At 36.7% G+C, this 17500-nt stretch overlaps 1 protein-coding gene across 1 annotated transcript in view; it reads left to right on the top strand.

The window, feature by feature from the left end:
- Positions 1–11372: 11372 nt before the first annotated feature.
- Positions 11373–17500, top strand: part of LOC113624273 (calcium-activated chloride channel regulator 1-like) — a 74056-nt gene continuing 67928 nt past the window's right edge. Inside the window, 7 exon segments of the mRNA XM_027113938.1 lie at positions 11373–11599; positions 13132–13283; positions 13390–13426; positions 13477–13616; positions 14397–14412; positions 14474–14559; positions 16549–16729. Coding sequence (XP_026969739.1) covers positions 11441–11599; positions 13132–13283; positions 13390–13426; positions 13477–13616; positions 14397–14412; positions 14474–14559; positions 16549–16729 — 771 coding nt within the window. The 5' untranslated portion in view covers positions 11373–11440.

Consider the following 17500-nt stretch of genomic DNA (forward strand, 5'->3'; position numbering starts at 1 on the left):
GACTCCAGTATACAAAAAGAGCTGGGCATGCTGGGGAACAGGAAGCAACCATGAAGGACTACAGCAGAAAGTGGAGAGAACATGGCAGAAAATAAGGCCAAGGGGTTCATCCCTGACATCTATGTACTTATGGTACAGTATGGAACAAATACCATATATTTAAATATTTAAAAGTTATAAATCATGCTAACAAAATATTATATAAAATTTGTTCTCCTCTCTACATACCTTCATATTCAAAAATATGGTGAATAAGAGGTTGTTTAGTATAGGTGAATATGGTAAATTTACATTCATTCAGGCCTTTATTTACACTTAACAGTCCAAGTATTATTATATCTTTACAGGAAGTTTGCCAAGTCACCCAGTTCTAAATCAAAGTTCATTAACCGTATGACTAAGGAAGTTATGTAAATCTTGCCAGATAACACTAATTAACAGGCAAGTGCTGGGTTCTAGGCCTAGTTGCTTTTTTTTTTTTTTTTTTTTAATGATTCTAGTAGTCACAGCATATCTGACAAGAGTAATCAGATATGGATATAAAACTGAAAAGTTTGTCAAACTCTTTACTAAATGTAAAAATTGTAAACGCTTTTGAGTGAGGTTAGTCCCAGTGGAATGTTATAGGATCTTACATGGCATAAAAACAAATTCTTTACTATGTAAACACAATTATTTAATGTTTTGTGATTCCAAAGTCTAACAATATCACAGTTTCCTTCATCATTTCTGTTGATTCTTCCTCAAAATTCAATATTGCATGATGTCTGTATAGAAAAACATTACAGCACTAATTTAAAATTTAAGAATTTTAAAAAATCAGAATTGTACTAAAGTTTGCCTTTGCTGCAGTATTAATAAAACTTAGTATGCATTTTAGAAGTATAAGCAAGATTTCAAGGGAAAAGATTAATTTCCTGACAAAGAATTGATTAAAATCATTCTCATGATACCTAGCGTAATGTATTGTACATAGTAGGAATTCACAAACATCTATTAAATGCATGGCTGTTGAGTGAATTCTTATTCATTGATTAGTGAATATGTAACTCCTAAAATAATAACGCTTTCATACTGGGGTCTTTAGAGACCATTGATTCTAACACTTTCACTGTCAAGATGCAGATGCAGAAGCCCAAAGAAGTTTAGTAAGCTGCTCAATTTCATCCTTCTAGGTATTTCAGAATGTTTAAGTCACAAGTTTCAGTTTCTAAAACTACTAGAACAATAAAATAGGTGTGTGTTAGGCCATTGTTAGCCAAGTAGTACAAATTTTTGGACATCATAGGAAAGAGAGCATATGTAGCAGAAGTCTATTTGTTTGTTCACCCATCATTTTATACATGTTGCTCCCTTAGAAGCTACCAGCCATCTCATAACCACTGATTGATCAATCTTGAGTCCTGAAACGTATTACCCCAATCCTTGGCCATAGTTGCTTGGCTTGGTTGTTGGGATCTTGCCAAAGCTAGGTCAAGCAAGTTTTTTCTCTGAGACTGTTTTAACTTCTCTGATGGAATAAGACAAAAGACAAAAGCTGTTGGTTACTACATTAACCATCACATGAAGGAAATCTATTTGAATTAAGAAAAAAAAAGTGGTCTCAGACCAGTAGTGCACCCAGATATCTGAAAGACACAAATATAAATCCTTTTTAGAGGGACTCTTTTTAAATTTAGACTTCAAAGATCTTCTGCAAATAAAGGGAAAATGAGCAAATGAAAAGTCAAACATCTCTAAACATAAAGAAAACAAGCCTGGGGGGATTTGAGAAGATGGCGGAAGAGTAAGACACGGAGATCACCTTCCTCTCCACAAATACAACAGAAATACATCTACATGTGGAACAGCTCCTATAGAACACCTACTGAATGCTGGCAGAAGGCCTCAGACCTCCCAAAAGGCAAGAAAACTCCCATGTACCTGGGTAGGGCAAAAGAAAAAAGAACAAACAGAGACAAAAGAATAGGGACGGGACCTGCACCAGTGGGAGGGAGCTGTGAAGGAGGAAGTTTCCACACACTAGGAAGCCCCGTCGCGGGCGGAGACTGCGGATGGCGGAGGGGAAGCGTCTGGGACGTGGAGGAGAGCATAGCCACAGGGGTGCTGAGGGCAAAGCGGAGAGATTCCCGCACAGAGGATCGGTGCCTACCAGCACTCACCAGCCCGAGAGGCTTGTCTGCTCACACACCGGGGCGGGTGGGGGCTGGGAGCTGAGGCTTGGGCTTCAGTCTGATTGCAGGGAGAGGACTGGGGTTGGCTCCCTGAACACAGCCTGAAGGGGGCTAGTGCGCCACAGCTAGCTGGGAGGGAGTCCGGGAAAAGGTCTGGCCCTGCCGAAGAGGCAAGAGACTTTTTCTTCCCTCTTTGATTCCTGGTGCGCGAGGAGAGGGGATTAACAGCGCTGCTTAAAGGAGCTCCAGAGACGGCTATCAGCGCTGACCCCAGAGACGGGCATGAGACGCTAAGGCTGCTGCTGCCGCCACCAAGAAGCCTGTGTGCGAGCACAGGTCACTATCCACACCTCCCTTCGGGGGAGCCTGTGCAGCCCACCACGTCCAGGGTCCCATGATCCAGGGACAACTTCCCCAGGAGAACGCACGGCGTGCATCAGGCTGGTGCAACGTCACGCTGGCCTCTGTCGCCGTAGGCTCTCCCCGCATCCGTACCCCTCCCTCCCCCCGCCCTGAGTGAGCCAGAGCCCCCGAATCAGCTGCTACTTTAACCCCGTCCTGTCTGAGCGAAGAACAGATGCCCTCAGGCGACCTACATGCAGAGGCTGGGCCAAATCCAGAGCTGAACCCCGGGAGCTGTGAGAACAAAGAAGAGAAAGGGAAATCTCTCCCAGCAGCCTCAGGAGCAGCGGATTAAATCTCCACAATCAACTTGATGTACCCTACATCTGTGGAATACCTGAATAGACAACGAATCCCAAATTGAGAAGGTGGACTTTGGGAGCAAGATATATTATTTTTCCGCTTTTCCCCTTTTTGTGAGTGTGTATGTGATGCTTCTGTGTGAGATTTTGTCTGTATGGCTTTGCTTTCACCATTTGTCCTAGGGTTCTGTCTGTCCGTTTCTTTTTTTTTTTTAACTTTTTAAAAATTATTTTCTTAATAATTATTTTTTATTTTAATTACTCTATCATATTTTATTTTTTCTTTCTTCCTTTCTTTTGCTTTCTTTCTTTCTTTTCTCCTTTCTTCCTTTCTTTCCTTCTTTCTTTCTTTCTTCTATTTTTTCTCCCTTTTATTCTGAGCCGTGTGAATGAAAGGCTCTTGGTGCTCCAGCCAGGAGTCAGTGCTGTGCCTCTGAGGTGGGAGAGCCAACTTCAGGACACTGGACCACAAGAGACCTCCCAGCTCCACATAATATCAAATGGCAAAAATCTCCCAAAGATCTCCATCTCAACAGCAGGACCCAGCTTCACTCAACGTCCAGCAAGCTACAGTGCTGGACACACTATGCCAAACAACTAGCAAGACAGGAACACAACCACACCCATTAGCAGAGAGGCTGCCTAAAGTCATAATAAGACCACAGAAACCCCAAAACACACCACCAGACGTGGACCTGCCCACCAGAAAGACAAGATCCAGCCTCATCCACCAGAACACAGGCACTAGTCCCCTCCACCAGGAAGCCTACACAACCCACTGAACCAACTTTGGCCACTAGGGACAGACACCAAAAACAACAGGAACTACGAACCTGCTGCCTACAAAAAGGAGACCCCAAACACAGTAAGATAAGCAAAATGAGAAGACAGAAAAACACACAGCAGATGAAGGAGCAAGATAAAAACCCACCAGACCTAACAAATGAAGAGGAAATAGGCAGTCTACCTGAAGAAGAATTCAGAATAATGATAGTAAAGATGATGCAAAATCTTGGAAATAGAATAGACAAAATGCAAGAAACATTTAACAAGGACCTAGAAGAACTAAAGATGAAACAAGCAATGATGAACAACACAATAAATGAAATGAAAAATGCTCTAGATGGGATCAATAGCAGAATAACTGAGGCAGAAGAACGGATAAGTGACCTGGAAGATAAAATAGTGGAAATAACTACTGCAGAGCAGAATAAAGAAAAAAGAATGAAAAGAACTGAGGACAGTCTCAGAGACCTCTGGGACAATATTAAACACACCAACATTCGAATTATAGGGGTTCCAGAAGAAGAAGAGAAAAAGGAAGGGACTGAGAAAATATTTGAAGAGATTATAGTTGAAAACTTCCCTAATATGGGAAAGGAAATAGTTAATCAAGTCCAGGAAGCACAGAGAGTCCCATACAGGATAAATCCAAGGAGAAACACGCCAAGACACATATTAATCAAACTACCAAAAATTAAATACAAAGAAAACATATTAAAAGCAGCAAGGGAAAAACAACAAATAACACACAAGGGAATCCCCATAAGGTTAACAGCTGATCTCTCAGCAGAAACTCTGCAAGCCAGAAGGGACTGGCAAGACATATTTAAAGTGATGAAGGAGAGAAGCCTACAACCAAGATTACTTTACCCAGCAGGGATATCATTCAGATTTGATGGAGAAATTAAAACCTTTACAGACAAGCAAAAGCTGAGAGAGTTCAGCACCATGAAACCAGCTTTACAACGAATACTAAAGGAACTTCTCTAGGCAAGAAACACAAGAGAAGGAAAAGACCTACAATAACAAACCCAAAACAATTAAGAAAATGGGAATAGGAACATACATATCGATAATTACCTTAAATATAAATGGATTAAATGCTCCCACCAAAAGACACAGACTGGCTGAATGGTTACAAAAACAAGACCCATATATATGCTGTCTACAAGAGACCCACTTCAGACCTAGAGACACATACAGACTGAAAGAAAGGGGATGGAAAAAGATATTCCATGCAAATGGAAACCAAAAGAGAGCTGGAGTAACAATTCTGATATCAGACAAAATAAACTTTAAAATAAAGACTATTAGAAGAGACAATGAAGGACACTACATAATGATCAAGGGATCAATCCAAGAAGAAGATATAACAATTGTAAATATTTATGCACCCAACATAGGAGCACCTCAATACATAAGGCAAATACTAACAGCCATAAAAGGGGAAATCAACAGTAACACATTCATAGTAGGGGACTTTAACCCCCCACTTTCACCAATGGACAGATGATCCAAAATGAAAATAAATAAGGAAACACAAGCTTTAAATGATACATTAAACAAGACAGATTTAATTGATATTGATAGGACATTCCATCCAAAAACAACAGAATACACATTTTTCTCAAGTGTTCATGGAACATTCTCCAGGATAAATCATATCTTGCGTCACAAATCAAGCCTTGATAAATTTAAGAAAATTGAAATTGTATCAATTATGTTTTCCGACCACAAAGCTATGAGACTAGATATTAAATCAAAAAAACCTAGAAACAAATGACAATGGAGACACAGCAACCCAAAACCTCTGGAATGCAGCAAAAGCAGTTCTAAGAGGGAAGTTTATAGCAATACAATCCTACCTTAAGAAACAGGAAACATCTCAAATAAACAACCTAACCTTGCACGTAAAGCAATCAGAGAAAGAAGAACAAAAAAACCCCAAAGTTAGCAGAAGGAAAGAAATCATAAAGATCAGATCAGAAATAAATGAAAAAGAAATGCAGTAAATAATAGTAAAGATCAATAAAACTAAAAGCTGCTTCTTTGAGAAGATAAACAAAATTGATAAACCATTAGCCAGACTCATCAAGAAAAAAAGGGAGAAGACTCAAATCAATAGAATTAGAAATGAAAAAGGAGAAGTAATAACTGACACTGCAGAAATACAAAAGATCATGAGAGATTACTACAAGCAATTCTATGCCAATAAAATGGACAACCTGGAAGAAATGGACAAATTCTTAGAAAGGCACAACATGCCAAGACGGAATCAGGAAGAAATAGAAAATATGAACAGACCAATCACAGGCACTGAAATTGAAACTGTGATTAAAAATCTTCCAACAAACCAAAGCCCAGGATCAGATGACTTCCCAGGTGAATTCTATCAAACATTTAGAGAAGAGCTAACACCTATCCTTCTCAAACTCTTCCAAAGTATAGCAGAGAGAGGAACACTCACAAACTCATTCTACGAGGCCACCATCACCTTGATACCAAAACCAGACAAGGATGTCACAAAGAAAGAAAACTACAGGCCAATATCACTGATGAACATAGATGCAAAACTCCTCAACAAAATACTAGCAAACGTAATCCAACAGCACATTAAAAGGATCATACACCATGATCAAGTGGGGTTTATTCCAGGAATGCAAGGATTCTTCAATATACACAAATCAATCAACGTGATACACCATATTAACAAACTGAAGGAGAAAAACCATATGATCATCTCAATAGATGCAGAGAAAGCTTTTGACAAAATTCAACACTCATTTATGATAAAAACCCTGCAGAAAGTAGGCATAGAGGGAACTTTCCTCAACATAATAAAGGCCATATATGACAAACCCACAGCCAACGTCGTCCTCAATGGTGAAAAACTGAAAGCATTTTCACTAAGATCAGGAACAAGACAAGGTTGCCCACTCTCACCACTCTTATTCAACATCGTTTTGGGAGTTTTAGCCATAGCAATCAGAGAAGAAAAGGAAATAAAAGGAATCCAAATCAGAAAAGAAGAAGTAAAGCTGTCAGTTTTTGCAGATGACATGATACTATACATAGAGAATCCTAAAGATGCTACCAGAAAACTACTAAAGCTAATCAGTGAATTTGGTAAAGTACCAGGATACAAAATGAATGCACAGAAATCTCTGGCATTCCTATACACTAATGATGAAAAATCTGAAAGTGAAATCAAGAAAAACACTCCCATTTACCATTACAACAAAAAGAATAAAATATCTAGGAATAAACCTACCTAAGGAGACAAAAGACCTGTATGCAGAAAATTATAAGACACTGATGGAAAAAATTAAAGATGATACAAATAGATGGAGAGATATACCATGTTCTTGGATTGGAAGAATCAACATTGTGAAAATGACTAAACTATCCAAAGCAATCTACAGATTCAATGCAATCCCTATCAAACTACCACTGGCATTTTTCACAGAACTAGAACAAAAAATTTCACAATTTGTATGGAAACACAAAAGACCCCATAATAGCCAAAGCAATCTTGAGAACGAAAAACAGAGCTGGAGGGATCAGGCTCCCTGACTTCAGACTATACTACAAAGCTACAGTAATCAAGACAGTACGGTACTGGCACAAAAACAGAAAGATAGATCAATGGAACAGGATAGAAAGCCCAGAGATAAACCCATGCACATATGGTCACCTTATCTTTGATAAAGGAGGCAGGAATGTACAGTGGAGAAAGGACAGCCTCTTCAGTAAGTGGTGCTGTGAAAACTGGACAGGTACATTTAAAAGTATGAGATTAGATCATTCCCTAACACCATACACAAAAATAAGCTCAAAATGGATTAAAGACCTAAATGTAAGGCCAGAAACTATCAAACTCTTAGAGGAAAACATAGGCAGGACACTCTATGACATAAATCACAGCAAGATCCTTTTTGACCCACTTCCTAAAGAAATGGAAATAAAAAGAAAAATAAACAAATGGGACCTAATGAAACTTCAAGGCTTTTGCATAGCAAAGGAAACCATAAACAAGACCAAAAGACAACCCTCAGAATGGGAGAAAATATTTGCAAATGAAGCAACTGACAAAGGACTAATTTCCAAAATTTATAAGCAGCTCATGCAGCTCAATAACAAAAAAACAAACAACCTAATCCAAAAATGGGCAGAAGACCTAAATAGACATTTCTCCGAAGAAGATATACAGGCTGCCAACAAACACATGAAAGAATGCTCAACATCATTAATCATTAGAGAAACGCAAATCAAAACTACAATGAGGGCTTCCCTGGTGGCGCAGTGGTTGAGAGTCTGCCTGCCGATGCAGTGGACACGGGTTAATGCCCCGGTCCGGGAAGATCCCACATGCCGCGGAGCGGCTGGGCCCGTGAGCCATGGCCGCTGAGCCTGCACGTCCGGATCCTGTGCTCCGCAATGGGAAAGGCCGCAACAGTGAGAGGCCCACGTACCGCAAACAAACAAACAAACAAACAAAAACAAACTACAATGAGATATCATCTCACACCAGTCAGAATGGCCATCATCAAAAACTCTAGAAACAATAAGTGCTGGAGAGGGTGTGGAGAAAAGGGAACACTCTTGCACTGCTGGTGGGAATGTGAATTGGTACAGCCACTATGGAGAACAGTATAGAGGTTCCTTAGAAATCTACAAATAGGACTACCATATGAGCCAGCAATCCCACTATTGGGCATATACCCTGAGAAAACCATAATTCAAAAAGAGTCATGTACCAAAATGTTCATTTCAGCTTTATTTACAATAGCCTGGAAATGGAAACAACCTACATGTCCATCATTGGATGAATGGACAAAGAAGATGTGGCACATATATACAATGGAATATTAGTCAACCATAAAAAGTAAGGAAATTGAGCTATTTGTAATGAGGTGGATAGACCTAGAGTCTGTCATACAGAGTGAAGTAAGTCAGAAAGAGAAAGCCTAGTACTGTATGCTAAAACATATATATGGAATTTAAGGGAAAAAAATGTCTTGAAGAACCTAGGGGTAAGACAGGAATAAAGACACAGACCTACTAGAGAATGGACTTGAGGATATGGGGAGGGGGAAGGGTGAGCTGTGACAAAGCGAGAGAGTGGCATGGACATATGTACACTACCAAATGTAAAATAGATAGCTAGTGGGAAGCAGCCGCATAGCACAGGGAGATCAGCTCGGTGCTTTGTGACCGCCTGGAGGGGTGGGATAGGGAGGGTGGGAGGGAGGGAGACGCAAGAGGGAAGAGATATGGGAACATATGTATATGTATAACTGATTCACTTTTTTATAAAGCGGAAACTAACACACCATTGTAAAGCAATTATGCTCCAATAAAGATGTAAAAAAAAAAAAAAAGAAGCAAAGAAAAAAGAAGGGCTAATAAAATTCTAAGGGAGTATCTACAAGGAGATTAAGCTACCAATTCACTGTATTCTTCAATTTAAAGTTTGTGTAACAGTTGGTTAAATCCAGCATAATCTCTACAGGAATTAACTATGACATCTAAGAATGACTGGACTGTAGCATGAGTGGGTGTGTGAGGTTGTGATGTTTCATAAATCTCTGAATCAGTACACCATACCCATAGGTGAAATCTCAACATTTCCTTCTTTATATCTCACATTACAAAGAATGGCATTTGCTTTTCATTCATTTTATGTAACTCTTTGAAAGGTAGTATATATAAAAAATAATTTGCTATTACCTCAACACTTCCGTGAGGCATCCAGAAAAATATCTTTCAGGAAGAAGAGGCAACAGGAAAAGAATAAAGAAATAAGTTTTAATAAAGACCATGAAAAGAAACTTGGTTAGAGATTAAGTTTTTGGAATTTTATGACAATATGATTTTATACCTCTGTTGACCATTTCAGTTTCAGATACAACTTAAGAATTGTTTATTGAAAGGTTTTCTGTCACCAAAATTATCAAAAAATGAATAATTGAATTCTGAAAGACCTGTAATTAAGTTTTCATGGCAAAACAGTCATTTGAAAATTCCATTATTCAACCTAAAATTGAAACAAAATAAAAATTCTATTGATTTATAGCAATTAATTATAGCAATCCACATTCTCTTGGAATTTGTACTGTTAAGTACTAGTCTGTAATAGAAACAAAAAGAAACTGCTTTCAAAATAATTTTCTAGGCTGATACTCACTGATTCACCCTTTTGAAAAGTAGTATATGTTGCGTATACTCTAAAAACATGGATTCTGGAACTGGATTCATAGGCAGCGCCTATGTTTTACTATTTCTGTGCTCTAAAGAGCAGAACACTGAGCAGTATGGAGATTTCTCAAAAAATAAGAAAAACAGAACTACCATATGATCCAGCAATTACACTCCTCGATATTTAACCAAAGAAAAGAAAAACATGAAATAGAAAAGATATATGCATCCTTATGTTCATTGTAGCATTATTTACAAACGCCAAGAAATGAAAGTAACCCAAGTGCCCATCAATAGATGAATGGACAAAGAAGATGTAGTATATATATGTAATGAATTATTACCCATAAAAAAGAATGAAATCTTGCCATTTGTGACAACACGGTTGGATGTAGAGGGTATTATGCTAGGTGAAATAAGTCTCAGACAGAGAAAGACAAATACTGTATGATTTCATTTATATGCAAAATATAAAGAATACAACAAACCAGTGAACATAACAAAAAGGAAACAGAGTCACAGATATAGAGAACTAGTGATTACCAGTGGGAAGAGGGAAGAAGGGTCGGGCAAGATAGGGGTAGGGGACTAAGAGTTACAAACTACTATGCATAAAATAAGCTACAAGGATATACTGTACAACACAGGGAATACAGCCAATATTTTATAAATGTAATATAATCTTTAAAAATTGTGAATCACTATGTTGTACACCTGAAACATAATATTGTACAACTATACCTCAATTTTTAAAAAGAATCACATGACTGTTAAACGACAAAGGCAAGGGTCAGGTTTAGATTCATCTGACTCTAAAGCCAGCTTACAATGCTATGTGTACAACTATTTCAAGCTAAGGAATATTGGCAGATTTGTGTTCAATCCAAAAAAGAAATCTAATTGAAGCATCTTAAGTTTTCAAGTTATACAAGGACTTAAACCATTCAGTGCTATTTGAAAACTGAAATACCCAAGAAGTCATCAGAAAAAGTAACCAAAAAAAAACATTTCCCCCTTGACCCATAGCTGTTCCCAACCACTGTGCTTATAATATGACTCTCATCTAAAGAATAGAAATCCTAAATCACTGCCACTCCCACTCTAGTTTCTTTATTCATTTTTGGTTTGTTTTGTTTTTTAAACAAGCCTTTTTATTTCCTGGTGCTTTTCATTTCAGTTCCTCATCCTTCCACAGAGCGCTTTTCTGTAAATAGATCCCAGAACTGGAAAATATCTAATACTATTTGATGATGATGACAATGAAGACAAAGAATGATCACCATGATGAGGATGATTACTACACAAACAATCTAAAAGAATTGCTCAATTCAATGAGTATTTAACCTTAGCTGTCTTAGAAAGTATGATAAATGTTCAGCATAATCCCCATTGCTACTTAACAATTAAAGAACTCTTTAGAATAAGATAAAGAAGTTCATCAAAATATTTTAGTAATAATATATATATATTTTAGTAATATATTTTTGCAAATATTTGGGTCTAGAGTCAAATTTCTGAGTTAAGCAGATAAATAAATACTCTCCTTACATTTCCAATAGGTTTATTGTAACATGCGAAAAAATGGTGCTCACTCTGAATGTTATTCTGTTCCTAACTTTGCATCTCTTGCCTGGAATGAAAAGCTCAATGGTAAATTTGATTAACAATGGATATGATGGCACTGTCATTGCAATTAACCCCAGTGTGCCAGAAGATGAAAAACTCATTCAAAACATAAAGGTAAGTGAAAAATTGATTATCCATTTATATTTATTTCATTGAGTATTTTCAACTCCTGTTACCTAGGCACATACACACATTCACACAGTTATAACTTTCCAAAATTGCTTAGACAGTATTCGTCATTTACATAACATGTATCTAAACTGTCAAGATTAATACCTGCTTAGTTTAAATATTATATAGTATATATTAATAGCATTAGTCATTCTCCAAATGAATTATTAAAAGGCCAAACTACTAATATTTGTTGAACTCATTAAGCTAAAAGAAAGACCTTCGAGCTACTGGAGAATTATTTTCAAATTTTATCTTTATGAAGTTACTTTTATAATGTTTCAATAACTAACCTCCATTTAAGCCCTAGAGGTTCATTATCATACATTTTTTTCAGTTGTTCATATTGTTCAACTCTAAAAATTTTGAAATTCTTAGGTATCTGATCTTAAAGAAAATATTACTTATTTTTGAAGTTGACTTACTTCCTAATTTTATCTGGGTTAGTCATTATAATAAAATATTCTATATATAGCACTCTAATATATACTGTTTTCTTTGATCCTCTCAATATCCCTATGAGGTGGTCAAGAATAGAGATTATTAATTACCTTGTTGTATAAATTGAGAGAAGTGATTTGTACAGTCATACGATAAGTAGCAAAACTGGAATTTGAAGCCAATGACCTACATATTTTTAGAAAATCACTGCTTGGTAAAACTTTGCCTTTTATGAACACATTCTTTATGAGAAGATAACTCAAAATAAATCTAGCAAAATGTTTTTTTCAATTAACAACAGTATAAAATCTACCAAACTTTAAACTCCCAACCCCATTTTAAGCACCTCTGTTCAATTCAATAAGCAACTTGCCAACAGACTGCCAGTCTTAATCACCTTTATATCTCACCTAGCACCCTCACTCCCTGCTCCAACCCATAATGCTGAATGCAGGTCTGGATAAGTGAAAAATAAAGAATTGATTTCTAAGTATATAAAAATGAGAGTTTACAGGCATCTGTTGCCTTGAATGAAAAGCTCAGTGGTAAATTTGATTTACCAGACTAGAAAAATATAGTAAAATGTAACCTATTTTTCAGTTAGTCTTTGCCAAAATATTTGGGGAGAGGGGCTTAAATTAACTTTTTTTTTTTTAAAGATGATGTTGGGGGTAGGAGTTTATTTATTTATTTATTTATTTATTTTTGCATGTTGCATCTTCATTTCTGTGCGAGGGCTTTCTCTAGTTGTGGCAAGCAGGGGCCACTCTTCATCGCAGTGCACGGGCCTCTCACTGTCACGGCCTCTCTTGTTGCGGAGCACAGGCTCCAGACGCGCAGGCTCAGTAGTTGTGGCTCACGGGCCTAGTTGCTCCGTGGCATGTGGGATCCTCCCAGACCAGGGCTCGAACCCGTGGCCCCTGCATTAGCAGGCAGATTCTCAGCCACTGCACCACCAGGGAAGCCCCTAGCTTCTTCTTGTTTGTACATTTTCATTTCATTGTGAAATTGTTACTACAAGGTATTTTTAATTTTTTCAGGAAATGGTAACTGAAGCTTCTACTTACCTGTTTCATGCCACCAAACGAAGAGTTTATTTCAGGAATGTAAGCATTTTAATTCCAATGACCTGGAAGTCAAAATCTGAGTACTTAATGCCAAAACAAGAAGCACATGACCAGGTAGGGTATTTTATCTAGCTCCTAAACTGTTTCTTTCTCCCTGTGATTTAAAAAAATTAATACTCAATTTTTTTTAATAATTACTGATGACTACTTTAGTATTTAAATTAGTAATATTATGGGTCTTAATTTAGATGAAAAATTCCTTGTTTCTATTGCTCTTGGGATCTGTTTTGGCTTGTCTGTTCTGCTTTTTAGGCAGATGTCATAGTTGCTAATTCTTACCTAAAATATGGAGATGATCCCCATACACTTCAACATGGAAAATGTGGAGAAAAAGGACAATATATACATTTTACTCCAAACTTCTCGTTGACTAATAATTTGCCTATCTATGGGTCCTGAGATAGGGATATCTATTTTATACTTCTATTTTTATTTCCACTGGAAACAAATATAACATTGTGATTAATGGTATTTTAAAAAAATTTTTAAAGGAAAAAATAGTTGTTAATACCTTTGGAAATTTACTAGTTATGTTCAACCTAATTATATTTCTTTTTGTGTGTGTTTAATAATAAAATTAACCATTTATTGATACTAACCCATTTTAACTTCTTTGGCCTTATGAAAGTTGTCAATTTCTAGATTTCCTTGACTCAGTTAGGTTGAGGATATGGGGAAGGGAGACTTAAAATATAAGGAAAATAGTTAAATACAGGTTTCCCCCAAAAGAAGCATTTCCAAAAGAAGCTATCCAAAGAATAGCATCCAAAAGAAGCATTTCTATCCAAAAGAAGCATTTCTATGAAACCTTTCATAAGTCAAGATTGTATACAGCAAAGAAGCAATTACCTTAGGACACATCTTGTTAACAGATGAACAAAATATGTCGAGATAAAGCACAGATGCTCACAGACACAGTTCAAATCTATGGGGTTTGAGGGTGAGATGCTGAATGCGATTCCCAGGGAAGGAGCTTGGTGGTGCCATTTTTCCTGCTCTGGGTGTGTGCTGTTTGTAAAACAGCTGGCTGCGAAACAAATGCTGATTGCTATTTTTACTTTTCGCTTTTTTTTATAAAAGCAAAAGTCCTCTTCGAACTTCTTTCTGTTAGCAAAAACAGGTACTAAGGTCTTTCGTAAAAGTGAAGTGGTGTAACGTGAACTTTCAAAAAGCCGGGATACATGTATTGTAAACATAAATTTATAAGTGGCAATATTCTCTCATATGCAGAGTATTTGTCCATGAGTAGGCCCATCTCCGATGGGGAATATTTGATGAGTATAATGTGGACCAGACATTCTATATTTCCAGAAGAAACACTATTGAAGCAACAAGGTATCATTCTATTGAACAAATCTGTTTTCAAAACCTTTCACTTATGACTTTTTAATTTTCTGTACTAGGCAAACAAAGGCTACCTCAGTGGTTGAATGCTCAGAGTTAACTGCAATATCCAACCTGCCCCACTATATATCTGTCCAACAATTTCTGGTATTACACCTTGGAATCAAGATCAATCAAAATTTGGGAAAATTTTCAGTATTCATGGGAGTTGTACTAAAAATATGTTATTGTCAGAGGAAAGAGAAAGAAAAACGTTGTACCCTAAAACTTAAGATATCTGAGAGTTAGAGTTCAAGTTCCTACCCAATCTTTTATTCCGTTTGATTCATAACCTTTTAAGGTGAATCTGTTTCATTAAAATCAATTAAACTGTTAGAGCCTCATATTAAATATATTTATTTTTCATTTAATCTTGAGCTTAAGAAGTACTTTTCATAAGGATAAGTGAGAAAATTGATTTTTTAAGAAGTATAATTCTGGGTAGATTTAGACAGGTCCTATTTATGAATAGATGAGATATTTAAATTAAAATGTCAAGCAGGTGGAGTAGTTAATGAGTATTAAAGAACAACAGAAATCAGTGTAATAGAAAATAAGTCTTTAGGATAAAAAACATATTAGAGAAAAGAGGTGTGGTACAAAAATGCCTTTGTGTTGTTTGCTTTATCTCTCTTAAGCTGCCTAGAATCTTTCCCACAGAGGAGGCTTTCAACCCAGGACACTCATTACTGTCACCTCCTCCCACGCAACTCCTCCCAGCACCGACTCCCTTATTCAAACAATGCTTGTTCATCCTTCAAGACTCAGTTTAAATGCTTCTTCCCTAAGTGTCTTTCCTCTCCCTCCATTTGGGGTTAGACATCCTTGACACTGTTCCCAAAGCAATGTGCGTGGGCTTCTCTCACACTGGGCAGTAATTGTCTGTGTTTTAAGATCCTTGAGGGCTGATTTTTTTTTTTTTTAATCCCTTAGCCTTGGACATGGTACAAAGTAAAAGCTAAACAAAGAATGTATCAAACAACCAATTTTTAATAAATTAATGAAAAATAAATGAGTTTCCTTATCAGTCATAAAAAGAGATATATTAGTAAAAACAAGTATCTAAAATAACATTTATTGAGCTCCTACTGTGTGCCAGGCACTTTGTTGGAGGCAGTGTAAGTTTAGTTTTCAGGCTTTTACTCTAGAGCTAACCCTCTTGGAAAACATGACTAACCATCTCCTTTAATCCTTGCAATACAAATAAATTTATTTAAATAGATTAATGTTTTGAAGTTTAATATTAACACAGAATGGGAGTAAATCCTGCAGATAAACAAGAACTCTTTTTATCTTTTACCCATACCCCACCCCACCTCATTCTCTGCCAGGGCCTTGACAATTATAAAGACCAAAAGGTTTGAATGCACAAGCATTTCCATGCAGGGTTTATTTTCATTTCTTCTTTCAGTCTAGCTCAGTGATTTTCAAATGTAAATTGTAAAATGCTGTAAACACAAAAACCACACATGGTTTTGTATGTATGGTATACATGCATATATGTATACATCTATATAGCAATATGTATACGTATGTATATATATATGTATATGTGTACCATACATAAGAAATTTAAGAGGGTTTTAAGCATAATGTTGACTCTCCCCTCCCTGCTGGGAAGCAACTCCTCTGTATCTCTTAACTCAATTTTCACAACATCCTTGTGAATTAGGAATTATCATCTTAAACTCAAGGTCACAAGGATAATAGATATATTAATCATATTAATGAGCAGTAAACATTAAGAAATATGAATTAACATCATTGTTCTTGTTGAAATCATGGTAAATAGGGGGAAGACACTGCCTACTTTTGTCAAAATGGAATGTTGGTACATGGTCTAGAGCAATTATCACTGAGGGAATGATTTTAGGATGTTAATCTTTATTCATAATTTCTCTGGCCTTCATGTACAAATATAATCTAATTCTTTCATCACAGATGTTCAATTCATATTACTGGTATAAACGTGGTTTTCAAGAAATGCCAGGGAGGCAGCTGCATAACAAGGCCATGCAGACGTGACTCATAGACAAGGCTGTATGACGCAAAATGTATATTCATCCCAGAAAAATCCCAGACTGCAAGGGAGTCCATTATGTTTATGCAAAGTCTCCATTCTGTAAGTACCTTCTTTTCCTAGTCTCACAAAGGAACCCTTTAGGAAAAAATTAATTAGGGAAGCTGGATTTTCTACTATGAAATTATATATACCAATAGAAATAAGGGAAATTACTAAGACAGTTAATTAATAGCCATTTTATCCAGTCCTGTGTGTCCAGTCTTGTCAGGGTGTATCTGGAAATTATTCCACCCTTTCTTACTAGCCTGCTTTCTTTTTTCTTCAGAGATCTGTACCCTTCTCATTGGCATCACAGAATTTCTTATTACATTCCTTCCCTCATTTGATTTCTGTAAACTTGTGTCTAGAACTACAACCTTACTTTTAATTCTTTCTTCTAAGTGTTATTCATATTACTATTCCAAAGTAATTCATTCTGGGAAAATGAATTTGGGAAATTCAGCTTGGGAAAGTACTGACAGTCTCTACTTTCCATTATCTTCACACTAAAGCACACTAAGTTTTGCAAAGTGATATTGTGAAAACATAAACGGCTCTGTCTCTACAGAACAACAAAAGAGGAGAGGTTCACAGTCACCAATATGACCAATTAAAAAATAACAACACAATAATTCAAGTTCCAAAGCTAATGTTTGACCTGAAGTATTTGGTTGAATGTGTAAACCTCAGTAGATAAGAACAGGTGACTTGGAGTCAGACAGATCTGATGTCAAAACCCAGTCTGTAATTTTCGAGCTGTGTCACTCTGAGCAAACTGCTAAATCTGAGATTTAATTCTCTAGTCTTTTAAACAGGAATTATAAAACTCAC

Source organism: Aethalodelphis obliquidens, unplaced genomic scaffold, assembly GCF_003676395.1.
Source record: "Aethalodelphis obliquidens isolate GAN/ISIS:26980383/991018 unplaced genomic scaffold, ASM367639v1 scaffold13, whole genome shotgun sequence".
NCBI classification, from domain to species: Eukaryota; Metazoa; Chordata; class Mammalia; order Artiodactyla; family Delphinidae; genus Aethalodelphis; species Aethalodelphis obliquidens.